We start from the raw sequence: 22469 nt of genomic DNA, 5'->3' as shown, positions 1-22469 counted from the left end.
CAAGGCGACGCAACGCTCGTTCCCTCTTCAGGGAACCGAGGTTACAGTCGTAACCGAGGCGTTCCCTTTCAAGGGAACTCCCGTTGCGTCGAGAATGACGCTATGGGGAACGTCTATACCAACGCCTCCATAGCTACGAATGTCTGTCCTGTGTGTAATCTAATAGAGCAGCACTAGGATGACAAAACATGAGACCCTGGAGCAGAGTCTAGATCCAAAGAGTAAAACCTGACGAAAGTGTGCGGTGAGGACCAGCCTGCCGCATCACAGACATCCTGTAGTGAAACTCCTGAAATAAGGGCCTTAGAGGCCGCCATACTCCTTGTAGAGTGCGACCGGACAGCCAAAGGAGAAGGCTGCCCAGCCGCCTCATAAGCAAGTGAGATAGCCTCGACCACCCACTTGCTCATTCTTTGCTTAGACACCGGCCCTCCCTTGTTAGGGGAGCCAAAGCAAACAAACAACTGATCACTTCTGCGCCACAGGGCAGCTCTGTGGACGTAGGCGTCTAACGCCCGAACTGGGCAAAGCAAATTATTAGCCTCCTGGTCCGCATTCTGGAAGGGAGGAGGACAGAAGGCCTGCAGAATAATAGGTCTGGCCACATTAGTGGGGACCTTGGGGACATAACCCGGTCTGGGATGGAGAAAAGCTTTCACCATACCCGGAGCAAACTCTAAGCAGGACGGAGCAACCGACAATGCTTGAATATCCCCAATTCTCTTAAGAGAAGAAATGGCAAGAAGGAAAATAGCTTTCAAAGTCAGAAACTTTTCCGAAACCTCCTCAATGGGCTCAAAGGGGGCCAGGGACAGGCCTTGTAGAGCAATGGACAAGTCCCATGGCGGCACCCTAGAGCGGACTGCAGGCCTCAGCCTCCAAGTGCCACGAAGGAAACGAGATACCAGAGGGTCCTTCCCCACAGACATTCCACCCAAAGGAATGTGGTAAGCACCTATGGCCGCCACATAGACCTTTAAAGTGGACGGGGTCAGACCTGCAGTGAACCGGTCCTGCAGGAACTCCAGCACTGTACCAATTGGGCAGTGGACTGGGTCCAACCGACGGTCACTACACCAAGAAGTGAATACTCTCCACTTCAGGGCATAAAGTTTCCTCGTGGAGGGAGCTCTGGACTGTAGAATGGTCTCAACAACCTCAGTTGAGAGACCTGACTCTATGAGCTGGGCCCCCTCAGAGGCCAAGCCCACAGGTTCCACAGTTCTGGGCGGGGGTGAAATATTGAGCCCCCTGCCTGGGACAGAAGGTCTCTCCTGACGGGTAACTCCAGAGGATGCCCGTCGAGGAGGGAGACCAGATCGGGAAACCATACTCTGCCCGGCCAACGCGGGGCTATTAGAAGCAGGCAAACCCGGTCCCTGCGAACTCTCTCCAGAACTCCCGGGAGCAGAGCAACTGGGGGAAAGGCGTACAGACGTAGCCTCGGCCACGTCTGAACCATAGCATCCAGTCCCAGAGGAGCTGGATGCGTGAGGGAGAACCAAAGTGGACAGTGAGACGTCTCTCGAGACGCAAACAAATCCACTTGTGCTTGGCCGTACTCCCTCCATATCAGCTCCACCACCTCGGGGTGGAGCCTCCATTCCCCGGGCCTCGGCCCCTGCCTCGACAGAGTGTCTGCTCCTATATTCTGAACCCCGGGGATGTAGGCTGCTCTGAGTGACAGCAACTTCCCCTGGGACCACAAGAGGATATGGCGTGCCAGATTTGATAATGGGCGCGAGCGCAAACCCCCTTGGTGGTTGATGTAGGCGACTACCGACGTGTTGTCCGTATGCACTAACACATGGTGTCCCCTGAGGTCTGTGACAAAGCTCCTCAGAGCCCGGAAGACAGCTAACATCTCTAGGCGATTGATATGCCAGGAACGATGATGGTCTTCCCACAGACCTTGAGCTGAGCGACCCTCCAGGATCGCTCCCCAACCCGTGAGGGAAGCATCCGTCGTTAGCAGTCTGCGACGACAAGAAGCTCCCAACACTGGGCCCTGGGACAGGAACCAAGGTTTCTTCCACATAACCAAGGCACGTAGGCATCGCCGCGTGACCTTGATTGTGCGAAATGGGTTGCCCCTCGGGGAAAACCCCCTGGTCCTGAGCCACCACTGCAGGGGCCTCATGTGCAGCAGTCCAAAAGGTATCACGTTGGAAGCTGCTGCCATGAGACCCAACAGTCTCTGGAACTGTTTGACAGTGAGTAGCTGGCCTAGCTTTACACTTTTCACAGCTGCAAGGATGGACTCTATACGTGGCGGTGACAGGCGCGCCTGCATCGACACTGAGTCCCAAACCACGCCTAGGAAAGTGGTTCTCTGGAGTGGAGAAAGCACACTCTTCTTGGCGTTCAGCCGTAACCCCAGCTCTTTCATGTGGGCGAGAACAACATCTCGATGTTGAACCGCCAACTGATGCGACTGAGCTAAAATCAACCAATCGTCGATGTAGTTCATGATGCGAATCCCCTGAAGGCGCAGAGGCGCCAGAGCTGCATCCATACATTTCGTGAAAGTGCGGGGTGATAAAGCTAGGCCGAATGGAAGAACACGATATTGGTATGCTTTGCCCCCGAAAGCAAACCTCAGGAACTTCCAATGACACGGACGGATGGAAATATGGAAATATGCGTCCTTGAGATCTATCGTGACAAACCAGTCCTCGGACCTGATCTGTGGCACGATCTGTCTCAATGTCAACATTTTGAACTTGAGCTGCATGACTGACTCGTTCAGAACTCGAAGATCCAAAATGGGACACAATCCCCCGTCCTTTTTTGGAACTATGAAGTACCGGCTGTAAAACCCGGTTTCCCTGTCGGAGGGAGGTACATATTCTATGGCCCCTTTCTCTAACAGAGTGTTTACTTCCTGTTCCATAACCAGAACCTGCTCGGGGCCCACCACTGTGGGTAGGACCCCCATAAACCGAGGTGGGCGTTTCTTGAATTGTATCTGATACCCTTTTCCTACGGTCTGCAGGACCCAACGAGAAACATTTGACAGTAGCTCCCACGCTGTCAAAGATTCTACTAGAGGTACCAGCCTCTCGAGACTGGTTTCTGGATTTTGTTGTTGTTGAGCAGTCAATTCGACGCCCTGTAACGGCGCACCGGCAGGGAGCGACCGAACAGACTGCTCTAACACCCTCCTCGGAGGGGGCGGGCATCCCGAGGCCACTACGTTTCCGGGTGGTCCTTGAGATATGTGCTCGCCGGAGACCGCTGCGCCCTGTAACACCGATGGCGGCAGGGTTGGCAGAACGGTCCCCTGAGGGTACCGAAGAGAGACGGGCACCGTAAAAAGAGGTGTTAACCGCTCTGCTTCGGGGGGGACTACCCTCATTAATCCTGAGCCCTCGGACGTCAGGATTTCTTCCCAGCAGCCTTCTTGGCGGTAATAACGGTCCGCAGATCCGTTCTACCCCTCGAAGACTGCTGGGTTTGAGCGCGCCCTCCGTGTCCCCGAGATTTTTGTGGGGGAGCACGGGAGGACACGCTCTGCTTCTGAGTGGCACGATGCTCAGCACCCTTTTTAGAGGAGTGAGGCTGCTCCCGCTCAGCAGCCTCATAGAAAGAACGGTGGGGAAGAAGCTTTTGAAGAGCAGATGCTTGTTTAGCGGCTTCTTGTGATTTTGCAACCGCAATATTTACTGCATCCCCAAATAACCCGGCAGTGGAAACCGGAGCGTCTAACAGAACATGCTTTTCTTTGTCCTTAATATCGCTCAGGTTGAGCCACAGATGCCTCTCAGTAGCCACCAGGGCTGCCATAGACCGCCCGATAGATTTAGCGGTCTCCTTGGTGGCTCTGAGAGAAACATCCGTGGCTCTGCGCAGTTCAGCCACAGTGTCGGGACCGATTCCCCCACCCTCCTCTAAATCCCCCAATAATTCTGCCTGATAGGCTTGTAAAATAGACATCGTATGCAGACACGCTGCAGCTTGACCAGCGGCTGCATACGATTTATTAATCAGGGAAGATGTCAACTTTACTGGCTTTGAGGGAAGTGTAGGAGCCTTCAGGGAAGATGCCGTTGCTGGAGAGAGATAGCCCGCGAGCGTCTCTTCCACCTTCGGCATCTCCCCATAACCATGCTCTTTATATTGTGAAATAGTGGAATATAGAGAGGTGTGTGGTGTGTAAACTCTGTAAGAGACTGGTCTCCCCCACGATCTCGACACCTCGGTGTGGAGATCGGGGAAAAACGGCAGGCTCCTACGCTGGGGCTGAGCACGAGATGGCAGGAAGCGTTCGTCGAGTTTGCTTTTTGAACGAACGTCCTGCCTATCCTCTGGCCACTCAATAGACAATCTGTCAACTGCTCTCGTGATCACATCGAGCAGTTCTTCAAAAGCATGAGACTGAGGTGGCGAATCCTCAGACTCAGCATCAATACTTACAACATCCAACTCCTCAGAGCTGGATAGTTGCAGTATTGGTGCCTCTATCGGGGGGGAAGAAACCGCAGCGCGTGCTTCCACACCCTGATGAGAGGCACTGGATCTGTCAGTAAGAGGCTGAGATAAGGCAGAGCCCGTCTCAACATCCACTGACAGATCCATTTGCGAACCCCAGGTCTGAGATCGCCGCCGAGCCTCAGCCGCGGCGGGACCCGAGCCCTGGGGAACGTGGTCGGGATTGAACCGAGCCAACCGGGATCGGAGCGTCCGCAATGGAAGCGCACAGCAATGCACACAGTCACCACCCTCGAGTGCTGACTGGGCATGCTCCTCTCCCAAACAAACAACACAAAGAGTGTGTGTGTCACCTCCCGTTAAATAACGCGGGCAGGGATGGACACACACTCGATACTGCTGCTTGCTCGCCATATCTGAATAAATATATATATATATAGACAGACAACACCAAATAACAAGGACAGATTTCAACACAGAGCGCGACTGAAGACTCAGAAAGCTTTCGTTTTCTGTTTCGGGCCGGCTTTTATAGCTTCCTGGTACGTGACGTCACCCGCCTCTGACGTCCCGCTACACCATTGGACTGATTTTACATGTGCTTCAAGACGTCATCACGCAAAGCGTTCCCCATAGCGTCATTCTCGACGCAACGGGAGTTCCCTTGAAAGGGAACTACCTTTTATAGGTAGTCCCTTCACAAAGTTAATCATCATATTTGGGGGTCCATGGCATAAAATAAGTTTGAAAACCCCTGTTTTACAATATCCTGAATAGCCAAATAACAGTGGGCTTTAAATCATGGGCTTAAATCATTATCATTCCAGTTATAGCAATTGTAGCTGGACTTGGATGAGGGTGAAAATATGTCCAAAATACAGTTAATATAAAACATGGAGGTCTGAATTGATCTGATCTGAATTACTTTGACCATATAAACAATCTCAGCTGATGCAAAAAACATAGGGGTTCTTAAAAAATAAATTAAAAAAAGACAAAAAAAAATCCTTTAATCTTTCGAAGGTTTCAAGAGAAGTAGCTTGCAGAGACCTGGTGCACAGAATAAAAGCAAACCAGAGAAGAAGAAAAAAAAGTTGGAAAGATAAATTATTTATCTGAACCGGATAACCCTCATCAATAAAAGGAGAAATAGGTGCATTTTGAGCACCTGCATTAATCAGTGGGTGTGTGTACATGTGTCTGGGTGTGGTTTGTGAACAGTGTAAAGAGACAAATAATCAAAGCTGTTGTCATAATCAACCAACACAGCCCTGAAGACTGATGCGTGTATTTGTACGCATTAATCTCCATACTGTATGTCCTTTAGGTACTCTCTCTCTCTCGCTCACTGTCTCCATGGAGGGTTTAAGCTCACTACCTCTAAGCGGCAATGTGGCATTGCAAATGATGATATTCATTTAAAACTAGCAATTTATTATTGCTAAATTACACAGCATAAAACAGCACATTAAATTTATAAACGTTCCTCTACATGCACGCACACTTTGCCAATGTATTCTTATCGCGATTAATTACTTGGAACTAATCACTCAAATCACCAGATTTTTGGTGCTGCGAAACTTATAATTGATGATTGAAGCCCTTTGAGGTGGCTGTTTTGAAACTTCCAGGTAGATCTCCATTTAAATTGGTTCTCTTATGCCCTGCAGTTGATGCAATGGAATACAAACTTTTGAAATAATATTATTTTGAACTCTTCTTGACTGACTGAAATTTAAATCCATACTGTATACAAAACTTGATCTAGAATAGATTTTGTCCTTGAACAGCCGAAATTCACGAAGCAAATCGCTGTTAGTGCAAATGCCCCTTTTAATGCCATGTGAAGTAATAAATAGCAATTTAGCAAACCAATGGTCCATATTTGGCTGGTTAGCTTGATCTTGTTAGCCCTTGATGTTATGCTTTCATGAACAATTTAGTCAGTCTGTTGAATTCAGTCTGCATAGAACGTCAATGGAGTAGCCATTTTTAATGCATAATCGAACACATAATAGTTATACAAAATGTATAATTGAGCATTTGAATGTATTTATAACAATATCTAATTGAACATGAACTGGCTAGCAGTATGCTAAGCTGCCTGGTTATTAACAATCCCACAAAAACAGTTTAGGATGTATGTTGGTTGTACAATTGCTTGTCACTAAAAATGCTATAGACCTGTTAATTGGTTAACTGTAAGTTACCTTACCATATAGGCCTGGTGATGTTATGTTGTTTAGTTAATGTTTACTGCATTATTTAATGTTTTATGGACAGGCCACTTATGATAAACTCTGATTTCATCATGTGGGTTTCCATTTTACCAACTGTATTTTTATCATCCACCTTGGATTTGGTCCAAAAACAGGTTTTGCCAGTTTAATTAAGATTAGTATATTAACATCATATCACTTAATGAACTACATGGTTATATAAGTATAAAATATGAAAGCACCAATATGCCATCCTATAATACCATAAAATAAAATAGTTGCTGGTTGTTTACCGTAAATTTAGCAGGGTATCAGTGGGTTTCTAATGCAACTGGTATGTTAAGCTAACTATAGCGTAATTTTACAATCTATAACTTTTGTTGTATATTATATAAAGCATAATTGACAATACATGAATGGCCATAATAACAGTTTAGATGACATACATAATGTCATCAAGTGATGAGACACTATATAGAAGAGTACATTATTTCAGCCATTGGAAAATCAATTTCATGGGTGGGCTGAATTTATCAAGACAGCGAATTGCCTTTAAAATGAATGGAAATGCTAACCGACAACGTTTTGGATACTGGCAGTGCCCCTGTCCCACACCTGAGTCCCCAACGTCACACGTGTCTTCCTGTTGTCCTTGTCCGCCCCCCCAGAGCATCTCTAGCTCATGTCCTCTCTGTCACCCAGTGCTAATGAAATCATCTCCCACTCTCTCAAAGCGGAGAAGCCATTCATTATGCACTCTACACTTCTAAAAATGAAAAGTCAATAAGACAAAAAGCAGATGCTGTGTTCCCTCAATGTCCTCTCAGTTGTTTGGCCTCTGGAGGAGGTGCTCAGAGGACAAACGAGCACACAGCTGGAGTCGAGCGTGAGAACAGCCCGTGCACGGATTATTTCCCTGTCCCCCAATTTCAATCATCTGTGTAGGGACCTCGTGGCAAACAGCGGGATGCCTCAGGTTAGCGGAGAAGGATGGAGGGATGGAGAGAGAGAATGAAAACAACATCTGACAGCACAAGCTTGATACTGCATTTCATCACCAGCTCACTTCCAGCACACAGCCCATCAACTCCTCCGACTAAATCCTGCCGCACAATAATTTAGCAAGGCAATACGATGCTGCAAGAAGGTCATGAAGAGCATTACTTCACACCACAATTTTCCAGAAACACAACTGAGGGTCACAAGGTGAGGATATTCAAAAAGGTTAGCCAAAAGTACCAGATCATTTTTTGGGGGTAGGGGGTGAGGGGTTGGGATTGTGTGTGGAGGGGTTCCAAAATTCTCCAGACACAATTCACAAAAAGGGTTCAATAGCTGACACTGTGGCGGCACCCTTTTTCAAAAGGTAAGGGTGCAAAAATGGTACAGTTGAATAAATAATTACTAACTTGTGTGGGAGTATTCAAATGCTGTGTATGTAAATACTCTAGTGTTCAAAAGTTTGCGGTCGGTAAGAAATTTTGTTTTTGAAGAAGTATATTATGCTCACCAGGGCTGCATTTATTTTATAATATATATATATCTATATATCTATATGATTATATATATATAATCAATTTAAAACAACTGTTTTCTATTTTAATATATATTAAAATCTAATTTATTCCTGTGATGGCAAGCTGAAATGTTTGCATCATTACTGCAGTCTGCATCAATCCTTCAGAAATCATGTAATAATGTAACATGCAATACACTGTAATGTAATAATGATCTAAAACATGTAATAATTCATTTTTTACAATGGATTTTCATCCAACTCTGGGTCAGGCAAAAGGGTAATACAATAGTCAAAAGTCATTTAAACAATAAAGATTGTGATGAAAGTATTAATAAGTTTCCAAGACAGCTTTAATCTGAGCTTCATATGACAAAAAGGAGGAAAGAAAAAAGGTAATTTTTAATAAAAATCAAGCCCTCTGACATAATATAAGTATATATTCCCTGAATAAGATACAGTTCATATAAGCTGTCGTGTTTACAATTATGACGATGAGCACTTATCAGGATCAATTAAATACTGGATTTTCAAAAGTATAGTTCACAGCACCATTGCTGTGCCATTGTTGCAGTACACTTGCATGATTGTGGGGACAATGACTTCCCTAAACATGACACTGAACAAAACAAACTGTGATTGGTTGCTTTACATGTCAGTCAGACGTCCTCTTGGGTGGTTCTTGGCCAATGAAAGCTGCAATGGTGTCCAGACCTTCTGCTGTCAGTCTGAAGGTCTGGCAATGCAAGACTAGTTGGGTTTCGACTGGGTTGAGAACCTTGGGCCTAACGCCACAAACACCATGACGGACTACAGCTCTCAGATATTTAAGCGACTCCCTTATGAACAGAGGATGAAGTCATGATCGCAGTGCTCCCACTTCATGCTCACCACAACGCAACTGTGCATCAATCACCTGAACTTATGGGCCATATTATAAAAACAGAGACCTCTGGACTCTTGGGCCAAGCTATCAGAGGACAGCCCAGCTCTCTGGCTCTCAGCACCCCTATACAATTTCTGTTTGAAGATTAATGTACTTGCAGCGAGTGGGTTCAGGGACGAGAGAACAAGGAAGAATGGAAACAAACAGAAGTGCAGGGGAGAGAGGTGACACGGTATAACTTTGCTGCCTGTTTGGGAGCTAATCCCTGCAATGAAATTCCCTAAATGTTCAGACAATGTCGAAAGAGCCTGAAGGCAACGGCTCTGCGGAGCAGGTGATGTCAAAGAGAGGATATAGAGGGCACATTGGCGAGAGCGCTATATGACTCTCACTATGCTGTCTGCAGAGGCACTATAGTATATACTAAACTAATAAAGAGACTTAATAGAAATAGAAAATCACTATGAGGGCAACTTTTGCTCTCAAACATTACATATATGGGTGATTTTTATCACTTTTTAATTTGCATTGGTTAATTCATGGTCCTGCTGTGTTCATAATAAAGCTCAATGGGACACTAATAGCCTGAGATTTACAAAACAGGCCATATGAACCATATAAGGCTTGCTGTGTTTTTGCTAGGAAAGCATATATATATATACTATATTTAGATTTAGATAATTTAATTTCTAAAGGCATATCTGGTCTGGTCATTAATACAGCAAGTTCCAGCTGCAAAGACCAGTATATGTTCCCACCAGTGAACGAATGAGGAACGCTAAATGGGAAACCGGGAGTGACGTGATTACAGAAACACAAACAATTAATAATTGAATAAATAATTAAATTAAGTTAAATCAGTAAATCAAATTAAATTCAAAAATAATAATAATAATAATAATAATTATGAACCAAGGTGGAAAAACACTTAATTTCCAAAAATGCCATTACCTATTGAATTTCTCTTTACTGTAAATCTAAATTCTACTTCCTTTCATTGCAATTCAAATTTGTTTTCAACTTCACGTAAGACGTGGCCAATTTAATTCAAATTCCAACTCATGAACTAAATAAATTATTCAATTCTGAATTTTGCCCAACCCTACCAAACCATGCAGCACTAAAGCCATGGTCACACTACACTTTGAGAATGCACAATTTCTACTCCACTTTACAGTAATGCTGCAATCCTGCATGATTAAAAATTGTGTTCTTTTATTCAGCAAATAGGTCACGCTGTGTTATTTCTTCTATTGGTTCAAGTGATACGAGTAATCGCAGGTCAGGGTTCACCATACTTGAACTTTGGAAAGCAGCGAAATCCGAGCTTGCGTTTTTGGTCTCTAGCATCTGTATGAATGGAAGTCAATGGAATGCAAAATTAAGTATGACCACTCCATTACCCATATACAACTGTCACGACCAGTGGAAAATCAGAGAAAATCCACCAGTTTCAGTATTTCTTTGCTGCCTGTTACTAATACAGGGGGAATATGCATGTTTGATGTTTTCTCTGTTTTCCTTTGCACAGCAAAGCTGCTGTGATGTGCTGTAGTCCATGAGCAGAAAGTGAGGGAGAGCATCTAGACTTCTGCTGGCTTTAGGGGTGGTTGCTTCTGCTCTGATCTTACAGCTAGTTTGAGTCAGGTAGCTCTTTTTATACACACACAAACATAAACACTCTGCCTTGCATACCCTGGAGTGGGAAAAAAAAAATCCCAGACAAGCAAAGAGGATTCACTGGAAAACACCAGAAAACACAGGGGCTCCAGAAACCCCCGTGGCTGCATTGAGATAGAGCAGTAATTGATGGAGGTCCTGAGCCCAGTAGGCAGTCGGCCCCAGAATGCAACCTGCTGTCTTCTGAAACGTGATGGTGAAACTGAGCTTCTACTGAAAAAAAAAAAAAAAACATAGATCTGCAGGATTGGTGCAATGTTCTGTGTAAATGTGCATGAGTTACTCTGATGTACCTTGCACATGAAAAACAAAATCAGGGGTTAAACTGGACCAGAACAATCTGAAATTGTTTGTCAATCCAAATCGTTCATGTACACTACCATTCAAAAGTTTGGGATCTGTAAGATTTAAAAAAACAAATTATTTATTAAATGTTCACCAAGTCTGCATTTATTTGACCAAAATACAATAAAAACAGTAGGCTAACATTGTGAACTATTATTATAATTTAAAATAACAGGTTTCTATTTTTATTTATTTTATTAATTTGATAGCAAAACTGAATTTTCAGCAGCTATTCTTCAGCGTCGCACAAATCTTCAGACATCATTCTAATATGCAGATTTGGTGCTCAAGTTACTTTTTTCCTTAATGTCAATGTTGAAGACAGTTGTGGAAACTCTTACGTAATACGTAGATGTCTTTACTGTCACTTTTGATCAATTGAATGTGTCCTTGCTAAATAAAATCTTACTTAAAAGCTTAAAATCTTACTGAAACCAAACTGATTCAGTGCCACTGATCTCTATCTCATCATCATCTTCTCTCAGACGCAAGCTCGACCTCGGCTGGTGGCCCACTAGCTAACTACCACTAATCAAGCAGGACCAATGTGGAAAAATGATGTACAAAGTACAATCACAAAAGGCTTTCAAAACAGGTAACTGTACCTTTTGAGAGGTTGGTGTAGCACTTTGGGTCTCGTAGAGTCTAAAATGGGGTCTAATGGGTCTAATGGGATCTAAGTACTGCTTTATTAAAAAACAAAAACAAAACAAAGGCAAGATACAAGAGTCGATAGCTTGGAGCCCTCTAAAATCCCAGAAAACATAAAACACTATTAATTAAAAATGCACACCAATTGACAAGAACCGACAAAGAAAAAAGTTAAATAAGAAGGCTTAAATATACAAGGAACTAATTAACTGAAAGAAAATGCCAGGAAACAAACAAAAGGCAAGAAACCTGACAAAACAAAAAAGCCTCAGTTGGGGTGGACACTGGACAGTAACTAACACCAAATTTTTTATTCTTCCAATTTAATCTCTGTATTTAATACAGTCCAAGAAAAAAAAAAAAAAAAATCCAGGCCCAAAAGCCCTTTGGAGTGTCATTAAATGCCAAAACTCCATCAAGGTAATAAAGTAAAAGCAATCATAATGTATATTTTATGTTTACTGGTAACTTACTGACGATGAAACTGTCATGTCTTTTTCTTATTCAAATTTGTTCTTTCATGTAAATGAGCATATGCCAAATTGCATATTAAGGTTTGGAGGGCAAAGCAGTAGGAGTTCTAATCTTTAAAAAATTGTGGTAGCTCAAACAATAAAGAGAGACTATGAAAAGCACATGAGCTATTAATGAAACGGGCCACTGTGAAATGAGAATCTGTGAACTCTGGCAACATGTCCATGAAATAGCTTAAAAATGCCACTCACCCACAGTGAGTTGTCCTGTCAGCTGGCCAAGGTTATTTCGTGCATTCACTGTCACATTGCGGTCTGACTGTAAGACCAGAGGACTGTCCTGAAACACACAGTGAAGAAAGAAACTGGTTATATGATCTGGCATAATTAAAAATAAGTTACACAAGATAAAGCAGTAAGACAGTAACAAGAACAAGGAAAAGGAAACAGAGGAAAGTGAAACTGATCTTGCAACATTGCATCTCATTCACAACATTGTATTTTGGTTGCTGTTAGTGATGTTGTAGAGCACCTGAAGAACATTCTAGAACACTGACACCTAAAATATGAAAAAGTAAAACAAATAAAACACTTTACAAACATTGTGAAGATAAGTAGTTTTTTTTAATGTATTCTCCGGTACTTGATTTTTCCTTAAACAGCCTTACAATGTTATCATTTTCACTATGTAAAGCAGGGGTCTTCAACACGTCGCTCGCGAGCTACCAGTAGCTCGTGCCTGATTGGAGGTAGCTCGCCAAGGGCTATTCACATATTGCGTCTTTTGCGCGCTCAAGTTCGTTATTTCAAATAATTGAAGTGACACGCTCATTTTTTCCAGGCGCAGCGAGTCAACATGAAGGATGGGGGTGCACCCAAACTACGGGTGTTTTTTTCTTCTCCGTAAATAAATCTAGTAGCAGAGCTACAGCAAGCGTTTTTCGATGGTGGAAATCCATTAGCTATTAAAACTTCTTTGGAGAGCGCATGGTTGCATAGCAACGACAGGCGCCACAGGAAAATCGACTTTTTTGACTCATTCTTTTTATAAAAATGATTTAAAGGCGGAAATATGCGAGGTTTATCTTTTTATAAAAACTTTTTTGTCAAAACTTTATTTGAACTTGTACATGTTAGTAGATAACATGTTGCAAGACACTCCTTTAAAATTTGGCCATCATTTTTAATGTTATTATTTTAATGTTTATGTAAACAAAAAGTGCATATTGATGCTAAGTTTATTTGTTATTTGCTGGTTTTCGACATAAAACTTGGTGAATTAATTTTATTGTGTAGTATTAGTACTTTTTGAACAGGATTCGGATAACCATGATCATTTTGGTCACTATTATCATGAAATTACATTTTCATACCATTTCATCTCAAGTTATGATGCACTATAAAATCAACAATAATTATGTGTTTTTACAGTATATATATATATATATATATATATATATATATATTTTTTTTTTTTTTTTTTTTATCTCTGACAATTAAGGGTGACATATACACTCACCTAAAGGATTATTATGAACACCATACTAATACTGTGTTTGACCCCCTTTCGCCTTCAGAACTGCCTTAATTCTATGTGGCATTGATTCAACAAGGTGCTGAAAGCATTCTTTAGAAATGTTGGCCCATATTGATAGGATAGCATCTTGCAGTTGATGGAGATTTGTGGGATGCACATCCAGGGCACGAAGCTCCCGTTCCACCACATCCCAAAGATGCTCTATTGGGTTGAGATCTGGTGACTGTGGGGGCCATTTTAGTACAGTGAACTCATTGTCATGTTCAAGAAACCAATTTGAAATGATTCGAGCTTTGTGACATGGTGCATTATCCTGCTGGAAGTAGCCATCAGAGGATGGGTACATGGTGGTCATAAAGGGATGGACATGGTCAGAAACAATGTTCAGGTAGGCCGTGGCATTTAAACGATGCCCAATTGGCACTAAGGGGCCTAAAGTGTGCTAAGAAAACATCCCCCACACCATTACACCACCACCACCAGCCTGCACAGTGGTAACAAGGCATGATGGATCCATGTTCTCATTCTGTTTACGCCAAATTCTGACTCTACCATCTGAATGTCTCAACAGAAATCGAGACTCATCAGACCAGGCAAAATTGTCAACTGTCCAATTTTGGTGAGCTCGTGCAAATTGTAGCCTCTTTTTCCTATTTGTAGTGGAGATGAGTGGTACCCGGTGGGGTCTTCTGCTGTTGTAGCCCATCCGCCTCAAGGTTGTGCGTGTTGTGGCTTCACAAATGCTTTGCTGCATACCTCGGTTGTAACGAGTGGTTATTTCAGTCAAAGTTGCTCTTCTATCAAGCTTGAATCAGTCGGCCCATTCTCCTCTGACCTCTAGCATCAACAAGGCATTTTCGCCCACAGGACTGCTGCATACTGGATGTTTTTCCCTTTTCACACCATTCTTTGTAAACCCTAGAAATGGTTGTGCGTGAAAATCCCAGTAACTGAGCAGATTGTGAAATACTCAGACCGGCCCGTCTGGCACCAACAACCATGCCACGCTCAAAATTGCTTAAATCACCTTTCTTTCCCATTCTGACATTCAGTTTGGAGTTCAGGAGATTGTCTTGACCAGGACCACACCCCTAAATGCATTGAAGCAACTGCCATGTGATTGGTTGATTAGATAATTGCATTAATGAGAAATTGAACAAGTGTTCCTAATAATCCTTTAGGTGAGTGTATAGGCCTACAAAAACTCTTTTAGGTCTAAAACAGTTAGCATAGTTTTTAATATGAGAGTGATGAGACATTATTTAAGAGATTTAAGTATTGCATTACATGAGTAGCTCTCGGCCACTTTCATTTTTAAAAAGTAGCTCTCAAATGAAAAAAGGTTGGAGACCCCTGATGTAAAGAAAACTGAGCCTTTTTATGTTTTTTTGAATAATCATCCAAATAAGATTTAGGTCAGTTTTAACCCGGATTCATATATACATTTTTCTAAAACATATATTGTTTCTAGAACAAAAAAAAAAAAAAATTGCATTTGGATCAAAAAAGATTTAAAAAAAAAAATTATAACCATTTTCAATTTTTGAATGAATAAAAAGGAGGAAAGTATAGTACTAGCATGGTAAAACACAGTAACATTTAAAACTTCCACCGTTCCACCGGGTAAAAACTGGACTTAATGTGCATACAGTTTTTTAAAACAGTAGGAGGGTTAATTGCTTATAAGTAAAGCAGAAAAGAAAAGAAAAGAAAAGAAAAGAAAAGAAAAGAAAAGAAACAAATTAATAAATTAATAAGTAAATGAATAAATAAATAAATAAATAAATAAATAAATAAATAAATAAATAAAATGTCATCTGCTAATGCTGGTTCCCTTTCAAGGGAACTCGAGCTGCGTCAAACGCTGTGGGAACGCCCCTGCGTGAGTGCGTCATGAAGCACGTATGGAATCAGTCCAATGGCGAGACGGAACGTCATAGGCGGGTGACGTCATCGACCAGGAAACTATAAAGCACCCCAGAATCACAAATGCGACAGCTTCTGTGCCTTCAGCAAGCGCTCTGTGTGTGAATATTGTCCAAAGTGTCTCTGTCTGTCATTTAGTGTTTCACTAAGCAGCATATATATATATATATATTATCATGGCGAGCGAACAGCAATTTAGAAAGTGTGTTCCCCCTTGTCCTCGTTATCTTACTGGTGGGGATACACACGATCTATGTGTTGTTTGTTTGGGAGTTCAGCATGCCCAGTCAGCTCTCGAGGGGGCTGACTGTGAGCATTGCGAGCGTTTGCCTCTCAGAACGCTCCGCTCCCGCCGAGCACTTTTTGAGGAAAGTGGTTCGGTTCGCGATCCCCGCGGCTCGGGTCCCGCTTCTGCCGAGGCAGAGCGGCGGCGCTTGACGTGGGGATCGCAGATGGATCTGTCAGCGGGGTTTGAGACGGGCTTTGCCTTATCTCAGCCTTTACCTGCCAGTTCCAGTGCCTCAGTTCAGGGGGAAGCACGCGCTGCGGTTTCTTCTCCCCGGGCTGAGGCACCAACATTGCAACTATCCAGTTCTGAGGAGCTGGATGTTGTCAGTATTGAGACTGGGGATACTGAGGACTCGTCACCTCATTCCCCTGAACACGAGGAGCTTATGGAGGTTATTACTCGCGCTGTATCCAAACTGAGTATTGAATGGCCAGCAGCTAGGCAGGAGTCTGTTGTAAAAAGCAAACTAGATGAGAGATTTCTGCCCTCCCGTATTCTACCTCCACGCAGGTGCCTGCCGTTTTTTCCCGACCTCCACACTGAGGTGTCGAAGTCGTGGAAGAAACCGGTTTCGTACCGTATTTTTAGCCCTCAAACATCTACATATTCTAATATTGCGGGGGCTAAATCATATGGTTATGGGGCGATGCCTAAAGCTGAAGAAGCGCTAGCATCTCATCTTTCTGCTGAGGCAGCATCATCTTTAAAGGCACCAGCGTTGCCCTCCAAGCCATTAAGAAATACTTCGGCTTTGGTGGGCAAAGCTTATTCGGCGGCAGGTCAGGCTACATCATGCTTGCATACAATGTCAATTTTACAAGCGTATCAGGCAGATTTATTAAAAGATGTGAGTGAGAGTGAGGAGGTGAGCACTGATGTTATTCGTGAATTACGTCAGGCTGCTGATTTATCTCTGCGTGCCACCAAAGAGTCGGCAAAACTAATGGGCCGCTCTATGGCAGCTTTGGTGGCCGCAGAGAGACATTTATGGTTAAGTCTTTCTGGTATGAAAGAAAAAGAAAAATCTTTTCTTCTGGATGCTCCAATATCTCCTACTGGTTTATTCGGTGACGCGGTGAATTCGGTCATTGAAAAGTTTCAGGAAGAGAAAAAACAAGCAGCAGCATTTCAGAAATATCTCCCACTCAAAGTCCATGTACCTGGGGCTGCTGGGCGGGAGCAGTCCCGGCCGTCGACAAGCTCCTCTCATAGGGCGCAACAAAAACAGAGTGTCGCGTCTCGTGCCCCTCCTGTCAAACAGTGGGAACAGACGCGGCGCTCTCAGACGAAGTCTTCTGGTGGTAAAACCGATCTGAGGACGGTTATTATGGCCAAGAAGGCTTCGTCGAAGAAGCCCTGACGCCTCCGGTGTCAGGATGCTGAGGGTAGTCCCCACCGTGAGAGAAAGGAGTTCACCGCCGCAGACGGTGCCCATTTTCTCTCGGTGCCCTCAGGGGTCCAGTCTACCAACCCTGCCTTTATGCCGGGGCGTGGACGGGCTCAGCGAGCGTTTTCCCGAGGGACGCTCGCCCTCTCTGAGGAGGGGTTTAGAGCAGTTAAACCAGTCGTTCCCTGCCGGTGCGCCGTTACAGGGCGCTGCGTTTGCTGCTCAAAATATTCCAGAGGCCAGCCTCGAGAGGCTGGTACCCTTAGTAGATTTTCTGGCAGAGTGGAAAAGTCTTCCAAGAGTATCTCAGTGGGTCCTGCAATCGATAGAGAGAGGGTATGCTATCCAGTTCAGATCTCGTCCGCCTCGATTCAGCGGGGTCCTGCCCACTGTGGTGGGCCCCGAGCAGGCTCTGGTTATGGAACAGGAGGTGAAAACGCTTTTGCAAAAGGAGGCTATAGAATGGGTTCCTCCTCCCAGCAGGGAGTCGGGTTATTACAGCCGATATTTCATCGTTCCGAAGAAGGATGGGGGGTTGCGTCCAATTCTAGATCTGCGCCTGTTGAACCGTTCTGTAGCGAAGCTCAAGTTCAAAATGCTTACTCTCAAGCAGATCGTGTCACAAATCAGATCCGAGGACTGGTTTGTCACGATCGATCTAAAGGACGCATATTTCCATATTTCCATTCTTCCACAACACAGGAAGTTCCTGAGGTTCGCTTTCGGGGGCGAAGCGTACCAGTACAGGGTTCTTCCATTCGGTCTAGCTTTATCTCCCCGCACATTTACGAAATGTATGGACGCAGCGCTGGTCCCGCTGCGACTCCAGGGCATTCGTATTTTAAACTACATCGACGATTGGTTGATTTTGGCTCATTCGGAGCAGCAAGCGGTTCGGCATCGAGATGTCGTCCTCGCGCATATCAAAAGGTTGGGGCTGAGGCTGAATGCCAAGAAAAGTGTGTTATCTCCAGTTCAGAAGACCTCTTTTTTGGGGGTGTTATGGGATTCGGTGGTGATGCAAGCACGCCTCTCCCCTGCTCGCATCTCATCGATTCTCTCAGCCGTGAAACAAGTGAAGCTAGGCCAGTCGCTCACTGTGAAGCAGTTTCAGAGACTGCTGGGTCTGATGGCAGCAGCGTCCAACGTTATACCTTGCGGCCTGTTGTACATGAGACCTTTACAGTGGTGGCTCAGAACCAAGGGGTTTTCCCCGAGGGGGAACCCACTCCGCATGATCAAAGTCACGCGGCGCTGCCTTCGTGCTCTGGTCATGTGGAGAGAACCTTGGTTTCTATCCCAAGGGCCTGTGTTGGGAGCTCTTTGTCGTCGTGTAACGCTAACGACAGATGCTTCCCTCACAGGTTGGGGGGCGATCATGAGTGGTCGTCCAGCCCGGGGTCTGTGGCAGGACCATCATCTCTCGTGGCATATAAATTGTCTAGAAATGTTGGCGGTATTTCAGGCTCTGAAATATTTCCTCCCAGACCTGAGAGACCATCATGTTCTTGTTCGGTCCGACAACACTTCGGTGGTCTCATACATAAATCATCAGGGGGGTCTGCGTTCGCGCCCGTTGTACAAGCTGGCTCGCCAGATCCTCCTATGGTCCCAAGGGAAGCTTCTCTCACTAAGGGCGATTTATATCCCAGGGTATTTGAATCAGGGGGCAGACATCCTGTCGAGGCAGGGGCCGAGGCCCGGGGAGTGGAGACTCCACCCCGAGGTGGTGGAGCTCCTTTGGAAGCACTTCGGTCGTGCCGAGGTGGACCTGTTTGCATCCAGAGAGACCTCGCATTGTCCGCTATGGTTCTCTCTGAGTCATCCAGCCCCTCTGGGGTTGGATGCTATGGTACAGGCGTGGCCGAGGTCGCGTCTGTACGCTTTTCCCCCGATTGCTCTGCTTCCAGGAGTTCTGGAGAGGGTTCGCCGGGACGGGGTCAGTCTATTGTTAGTAGCCCCGTTCTGGCCGGCCCGAGTGTGGTTTGCGGACCTGGTGTCTCTCCTCGACGGCTCTCCTCTGGAGATTCCGATCAGGGGAGACCTTCTATCTCAGGCGAGTGGGTCGATCCTTCACCCCCGCCCAGAACTGTGGAACCTTTGGGCTTGGCCTCTGAGGGGGCCCAGCTCATAGGTACTGGTCTCTCAACTGAGGTTGTTGAGACCATTCTTCACTCCAGAGCTCCATCCACGAGGAGGTTATATGCCTCGAAGTGGAATTTGTTCACTTCTTGGTGTGGAGAACGTCAGCTGGACCCGGTTAACTGCCCAGTGGGTGCAGTGCTGGAGTTTCTGCAGGAGCGTTTCTCCACAGGGTTATCCCCCTCCACGCTAAAAGTGTACGTGGCGGCACTAGCTGCTTACCATGTCCCTTTAAGTGGAGTCTCTTTGGGGAGACACCCGCTAATAACACGCTTCCTTCGTGGTACTTTGAGGCTGAGGCCGCCAGTTCGCACGAGGGTGCCATCTTGGGATTTGGCCATTGTGTTGGAAGGTCTTTCCCTGGCTCCTTTCGAGCCCATTGAAGAGGTTTCTGAGAAATTCATCACTCTTAAAACTATTTTTCTGCTGGCTATATCATCTCTTAAAAGAATTGGAGATATTCAAGCACTGTCGGTTGCTCCCTCGTGCCTGGAGTTTTCGCCTGGGATGGTGAAAGCCTTTCTCCATCCTAGGCCGGGCTATGTCCCTAAGGTTCCTACTAATGTTCCTAGACCTATAGTCCTACAGGCCTTCTGTCCTCCTCCGTTTACATCGTCTGACCAGGAGAAACTTAATTTACTCTGCCCAGTTAGGGCCTTAGATGCGTACGTCCACAGAGCTGCCCTGTGGAGGAAATCAGAACAACTGTTTGTTTGTTTCGGATCACCCAGCAAGGGGTGTCCAGCATCTAAACAGAGGATGAGCAAGTGGGTGGTTGAGGCCATCTCACTTGCTTACGAGTCGGCTGGTCAGCCTTCACCTCTGGCTGTACGAGCTCATTCTACTAGGAGTATGGCTGCTTCTAAAGCTCTTTTGTCAGGAGTTTCCCTTCATGATGTTTGTGATGCGGCAGGCTGGTCCTCGCCGCATACCTTTGTCAGGTTCTATGATCTGGACTTCAGCTCCACCCCTGGGGCGCAGGTGCTTTCGTCTGCTTGTGCGCTCTGACTTCACACGACGGACACTTGCTCCTATGGCGACGTGGGTATTAGCGTTCCCACAGCGTTTGACGCAGCTCGAGTTCCCTTGAAAGGGAACGTCTCGGTTACGTATGTAACCCTAGTTCCCTGAATAGGGAACGAGACGCTGCGTCGTTCTGCCATACTCCCGGCATGCCCGTGATCTACTTGCTTCAGGCCTATCAGAAGCTGTCGCATTTGTGATTCTGGGGTGCTTTATAGTTTCCTGGTCGATGACGTCACCCGCCTATGACGTTCCGTCTCGCCATTGGACTGATTCCATACGTGCTTCATGACGCACTCACGCAGGGGCGTTCCCACAGCGTTTGACGCAGCGTCTCGTTCCCTATTCAGGGAACTAGGGTTACATACGTAACCGAGACGTTTTCATCAATCATACTGAATTAACATTTGAATAGAGAACCATGACGAAAAAGATGACACTGGAGCCTCATATTCGATACTTCTCTCTTTTCTCTTCACTATTGCCACTACACTCACTACTGTTTGAAAGATGGCAAAATCATTTTGATGACAGGCATATGTTGCACCAGGGGACCTGCTATACATCACCATAACAACGTTCCTGCAATGTTGTGAAAATATTTATGATGGTAAAAACGTAACATCTGTCGTCTTAAGTACACAGGGAAAAAAACGATCTGTTGACGATGAGTTGAGATATGAGATGACTGACATTTACATCTGTATTTAATACGGGTACTTGTGATCGGACAACCTGAAACGGATGTTATAATAGTTGTAAACGGGTGTGCAAGGTAATATTATACAGAAGATAAAGAATGATAGACAGGATGTTAATGTGTTCAATGTGATGCTGTATGTGATATCTGAACTGTCAGAGACTCAGTATGTGTGTGTGTGTGTGTGTGTGTGTGTGGATACACATGCATGAATGCACTCTGGCTGGCAGGGGTGTGTGTTTGTGTGTTCATGCATGCTGTGGATCACTGGATTCAATGTCTTTTTGTTGTGTGCAACTTTGATCCTACTGACCTACACGTCCTCTTCCATAACAGAGCCTCTGCTGTAGCGTAAATCAAACACAAGCACTGAACACGTCATAGTGCCCTGCATATACGATTCATCTTACCCCTGGTCATGCAATTCTGAAATCACCCCATATATAATGTCTCTATATTATTTAGAGTGTTTTTGTGTGTTACCTTTATAAGCTGATCTGAGGCTCAATCTCTTTTAAAGCTTAAGAATCTGGGCATGAGAATTCAGCCCTTAGATTAACTTCAAAGCACAGCGCTCCCTTATGACAATGATCGACCTGCCAGGCCACCAGATCAATATATCGACAAGTACAGTGAAGGTCCACAAGAGCAAGTTCCCCATTTCTTTGCTTTCTCTATTTTTTTTTTTTTTTCTTATGTGTGTATGTTTAGTGTGTGGCCAAATGGGTGTGGACAGTTCACATAAATGACAAACGTAGCAGCAGAATGGTTTTGATATTAGAAACATGTGTGTAATGGTTTATTCCTGACTATATTTATTGTCAGGGTCGAAAAAATAAAATGAAAATTATTTATTTATATTCATTTAATTTATACATTTAATTCATTTCTATGACACTGTTGTATACAATTAATATCAAATAGGTTTCATATATTCTCGAAAAAGCTCACTGAGTTCTGCACTTTTGTGAAACTCCCTTTATAATCAAAAAAGCTAAACTGCATGAAGAATCGCTTATTTACGTACATTGTGTCTACACTTACTGTTCATATAATGAGAGGATTTAAATGATGTCAAAAAAGTTATGTAAACATACACAGTACTTATAGTCACTTATTTGTCAGTGACAGAAGCCAACTGTTGTAATATAATGAGTAGTACTTAGTTGATCGCTTGAACAATAGAAGGAGTTTGGAACTGCACTGGCTGTCTCAAACTGTATAATTTTAATCCAGATGATGTCAATCGAATGAAGTAAAACAC

At 44.5% G+C, this 22469-nt stretch overlaps 1 protein-coding gene across 4 annotated transcripts in view; it reads right to left on the bottom strand.

Moving 5' to 3' along the window:
• sgcz (sarcoglycan zeta) overlaps nucleotides 1–22469 on the bottom strand; it is a 295633-nt gene that overhangs the window by 53224 nt on the left and 219940 nt on the right. For all 4 annotated transcript variants that reach the window (XM_084098366.1, XM_084098367.1, XM_084098368.1 and 1 more), the window contains exon 4: nucleotides 12454–12541. In XM_084098366.1, the coding sequence (XP_083954492.1) occupies nucleotides 12454–12541 (88 nt within the window). The remainder of the gene's footprint in view (nucleotides 1–12453; nucleotides 12542–22469) is intronic.

This window comes from Abramis brama, assembly GCF_963993115.1.
Source record: "Abramis brama genome assembly, chromosome: 2".
Lineage (NCBI taxonomy): Eukaryota > Metazoa > Chordata > Actinopteri > Cypriniformes > Leuciscidae > Abramis > Abramis brama.
This window is presented reverse-complemented; position numbering and strand designations above follow the sequence as displayed.